This window comes from Lytechinus pictus, chromosome 5, assembly GCF_037042905.1.
Source record: "Lytechinus pictus isolate F3 Inbred chromosome 5, Lp3.0, whole genome shotgun sequence".
NCBI lineage: Eukaryota > Metazoa > Echinodermata > Echinoidea > Temnopleuroida > Toxopneustidae > Lytechinus > Lytechinus pictus.
Window position 1 is genome coordinate 49,595,129 of NC_087249.1, and position 4,806 is coordinate 49,599,934.

At 46.0% G+C, this 4,806-nt stretch overlaps 1 protein-coding gene across 1 annotated transcript; it reads right to left on the reverse strand.

The window, feature by feature from the left end:
• Positions 1–367: 367 nt before the first annotated feature.
• Positions 368–4,162, reverse strand: LOC135154205 (uncharacterized protein K02A2.6-like). The gene has a single exon (XM_064099539.1). It carries the CDS (start codon positions 4,160–4,162, stop codon positions 368–370), a length of 3,795 nt encoding a protein of 1,264 aa, XP_063955609.1.
• Between the last annotated feature and the right edge of the window lie 644 nt (positions 4,163–4,806).

Below are 4,806 nucleotides of genomic sequence, written 5' to 3' on the forward strand. Positions count from 1 at the left end.
TTCATTTTGCAGTGAAAACTTTTTTTTTGCTTGTCAATTTTTTCTAGACCAAAACTACCTTCATTAATGTTTGAAAGATGGACCATGGTAACCTCGAAAATTATCGCTTACAAATACGTTTTAAATATGTTAATATGAATTCTCTCGAGGTCAAAGTAATACTATTTGATTCCAAAGGAAATGATAGTCATCACAAGTCAATCAGTAGAGTTTTTTCTTTTGCATCGCGCCATCAACGGCAACAAGCGAGGGCCACTCTTCGTTACTTGTAGCGTGGACTTACTGTGCTTGTAGTATGTTCCTGTGGGTTGATCAGATGGGATCGGTATGCAGAGTGCGACATAATTGATAATGATCTAAAAAGCGCTCAAGTTACTAAAAAAATATTCATGACTGAACATTTATTAATAAATTTCAGAATCTGATCTGCGTGACGTTTCCAAATGTATGAGGATGTTCCGATGCGAACTTCGACCTCGTAAGAGACCGGTCCTAACTTCCTCGTTATCCTTCCTGGGACCCACTTCTTCCCTTTTGCGTAGTTGCGGGCCACTACGTCATCGCCCTCTGAGAACTCGCGAATCGGACGGGAGTCGTGGTGTAGCTTTTGCGAAAGCTGATTCTTTTCAACAGTGGCCTTATTATCTGGTATTGCCATGTTGACTCGCGTGCGAAGCTTTCGTTTCATCAACATCTCGGCTGGTGTTTGCAAGGTTACCGAGTGCGGTGTAGATCGGTAGGATAGAAGGAATCTGGCTACGCGTGTCTGGAGTGGTCCTGACATCTTTCGAAGTGCTGCTTTCACGGTCTGAACAGCGCGTTCCGCGAGGCCATTTGTCGCTGGGTGATATGGCGCACTTTTCACGTGACGGATGCCATTCGCTTTCATGAATGCACTGAATTTCTCGCTTGCGAAACAAGGACCATTGTCGGACACTAAGGTATGCGGTATTCCATGTGTTGAAAACACCTGTCGGAGCTTATCGATTGTGATGCTGCTAGTCGATTCGCGTGTGACTTGAACTTCGATCCATTTTGAATACGCGTCAACAAGGATTAATAGCATCTCTCCTTGCACTGGACCCGCATAGTCCACGTGCACACGGGACCAGGGTTGACTCGGATGCTCCCATGAATGTAGTGGTGCTTTTGGTGGATTTCGTTGGTGCTCCTGGCACTGTGGACATGCTCGGACTTTTTGCTCCAAGTCCGTATCGATTTGGGGCCACCACACATGGCTTCTTGCGATAGCCTTCATTTTCACAATGCCCGGGTGCGCTTCATGGATTTCTTCTATCATATGATCGCGACACTGGGGCGGTAGCACCACTCTACCCCCCCAAAGCACACATCCTTCATGTACACTTAGCTCATTTTTACGGATGTAATAAGGATTCATTTCCTTCTTCATTTCACCCGGGTTATCCGGCCAACCGGTCATAGTATAATTGCGCACTCTCGCCAAAATCGGATCCCTTTGGGTCATGGCGCGAACTCGCGAAGGTGTTGTCGGCGTCTTCTCCAACTCGCTCATTAGCAAGACGATTTCCTCTGGTACGGGTGGTTGTTTTGCAGTCGCTTTCCTCGGAAGGCGGCTTAACGCATCGGCATTAGCGTTTTCGGATCCCGGTTTGTACACAATTTCATATTCATACGCTGCTAGAATCAGTGACCAACGAATCACTCTAGGGGAAACCATCAGCGGAATTGCTTTGTTGTTGCCAAATAAGCCTAGCAGTGGCTTGTGATCGGTGATGATTTTGAAACGTCGGCCATACAGATACGTGTGGAATTTCTTAACTCCAAATACTATTGCTAACCCCTCTTTGTCTAGCTGCGAATAATTTCGCTCCGCGGAATTCAGACTGCGCGACGTATAGCCTATCGGCCTTTCCGATCCATCCTCCATCACGTGAGAAAGTACTGCCCCCACTCCGTAAGGGCTGGCGTCACATGATAGGACCAGCTGTTTGGTGTTGTCGTAGTGGGTCAAGATTTTCGCTGACTTCAGACTTTCCTTCGCTCGCTGGAATGCGGCTTTCTGTTCTTTCCCCCACTGCCAGTGTGAGGTGTTTCGGAGCAGACGATGTAGCGGCTCTAGCACTGTCGACAGATTTTGCATGAACTTTCCGTAGTAGTTCAGCATACCAAGAAATGCTCTCAGTTCCTTGATATTTGTAGGCGCTGCCATCTCGGTAATTGCTCTCACCCGATCTTCTGTCGGCTGCAGCCCCTCAGCGCTGACCATGTGACCAAGATACTTCACTTCTTTCACGAGAAATTCGCATTTTTCTCGTTTTAGACGCAGCCCCGCATTCTTAAGTCTTTTAAGGACCTGTTCCAGGTTGTTGAGGTGCTCTGCCTCCGAACTGCCTGTTACTAGAAGATCATCCAGATATACAGCGACTCCAGGAATCCCAGCTAGCAGATTGTCCATCGTTCGCTGGAAAACAGCTGGTGCTGTAGATATTCCAAACGGCATTCTGGTGTATTGGAATAATCCACGATGTGTATTAATGGTCACTAATTCGCGAGAGTCTGGAGACAAGACTAATTGCTGGTATGCGTGGGACATGTCCAGCTTCGTGAACTTCTTCCCGTTAACGAGTTTGGTGAATAACTCGTCGATCCTGGGAATCGGATAAGTATCCGATCTTGCAGCACTATTCACTGTAAGTCGGTAGTCTCCGCAAATCCGAATTGTGCCGTCTGCTTTGTCAATAGGAACGATTGGCGCAGCCCATTTCGAATACTGCACTGGTTCCAAAATCTTCTGACCCAACAATCGATCAATTTCTTGATTGACGCGATCGCGACGTGCGAGTGGAACTGGGCGGGCTTTAAGGAACTTTGGTTTGATAGCTGGATCAATGTCAATGTCGACCTCTACGTCTTTAAGTGTTCCGAGCTCCTTATTAAATACCTCTGAGTGGCTGGAGAGAAGACTACTCAGTCGGTCTTCAATGACGCTGAACACCTCCTGCCAATCGAGCCGAATAACTTTCATCCAGTCCCTTCCAAGAAGGCTTGGCCCCGCCCCCTTAGCAACCAGAAGTCTAAGCGATGCCGTCTGGTTGTTATGGCTGACTGGTACGATGCATTCTCCCATCACCTCAATTTTTCCTTTATTGTAGGTGCGTAATTTCACTCGGCTATCTCGCAACTTCAATTTTTCGCCCCCTTTCCATGTTTTCTTCCATGTCTCCTCACTGATGATCGTAACGCCCGACCCAGTGTCGATCTCCATGGCAACGACCTCTCCTTTTACATTAATGTCCACTGTAAATGGTTCTGAGGTCTTATTCTCTTTCGTCGTATGGTAGAGAGTATACACCTCCTCCTCTTCTTCCAGGTGGTGGCTTTTTTGGCTCCTCTCCTTAGCTGACCGCGACATGTATTTTTTTCCTTTATCTTTCCCTTGATCTGCCTTTTTGCTCGATCTACATACTCGGGAAAAATGACCTTTCTTTCCACATTTATAACATTCCTCCCTTTTCGCTGGACATTCCTCACTTTCTGTGTGCATGGCTCTCCCACAGCGAAAACATGATGCGTCCTTGGACCTCGGACCCCGCTGATTTCGACCACTCCTCGGCTCCCGAACTTTGTTAACCGTTTCACTGCCGGGTTGTTTTCCTTCACGGAGGTCTGCCGTATTTCGATCGGCCGTTTCTATGGCGGTGGCAAGTGAAAGTGCCTTATCGAAATCGAGCGCGACTTCGGCCAACAGTCGTCGCTGGATCCTGTCATCATTCACCCCACACACCAATCTATCTCGCAGCATCTCTTTAAGATTAGTCCCAAAATTGCAATGTTCAGCCAGGTGTCTCAACTGAGCTACATAATCCGAAACTGACTCACCGGATTTTCGTTGTCTTGAGTTGAACTTGAACCTCTGAACAATTTCCGATGGCTTCGGAACCTTGTGGTTCGTCACCGTTGCAATTATAGTCGAATAATCCACTTGTCCTGGCTTCTCCGGTGCCAACAAACTTGAAATCAGCCTGTAAGTCTGTCCTCCACAAACGGAGAGTAAGATAGCTCGCTTCTTCTCCACGTTGGCGATGTCGTTGGCGGCAAAGAAATGTTCTAGGCGTTCGGTGTACTGCACCCAGTCGCCACTTTCCACCTGAAACTCCCCAACTGTCCCGAAGGTAGTCATTTTTCCGACTTTAATTTCGCTGCAAAAGAAAAACTATTATCACAGTTTATCCTCGTCGCCACTAAATGACAAGTTTCACTCTGTATCATTAACTTATTTAGACGAATAGTACGAGCAAGAAACAAACACATGAGGACACAAAGATGGCTGATTTAACTCTCCCTATAATATCGCACTGCGCAGGCGCAGCTTTACAATGTTGCCACATAAATCATTATCATACATACATTACAACTCACTCTTGCTACTTTCTTCCCCTTCCTTTCTTTCATGCTTTACCCCATCTCACCATCACCACTATCATCGTCGCCATCTTCATCATAATTATCACAATCGACGTCGTCGTCATTGTCATCATTACCATCACCACCATCGTCATCAACATCGATATTATCATCGTCATCATCTTCATCGTCATCAACAACATCACCATCTTCATCGTCATCAACAACATCATCATCATCATCATCAACATCAATATTATCATCAACATTATCATCAATATTATCATCATCAACATCATCAATGTTAACACCGTCAACATCATCAATACTGTCATCATCATCATCATCTTCAATAGTATCATCATCAACATCATCATAAATAACATCATCATCAATATTATCATCATCAACATATTCATC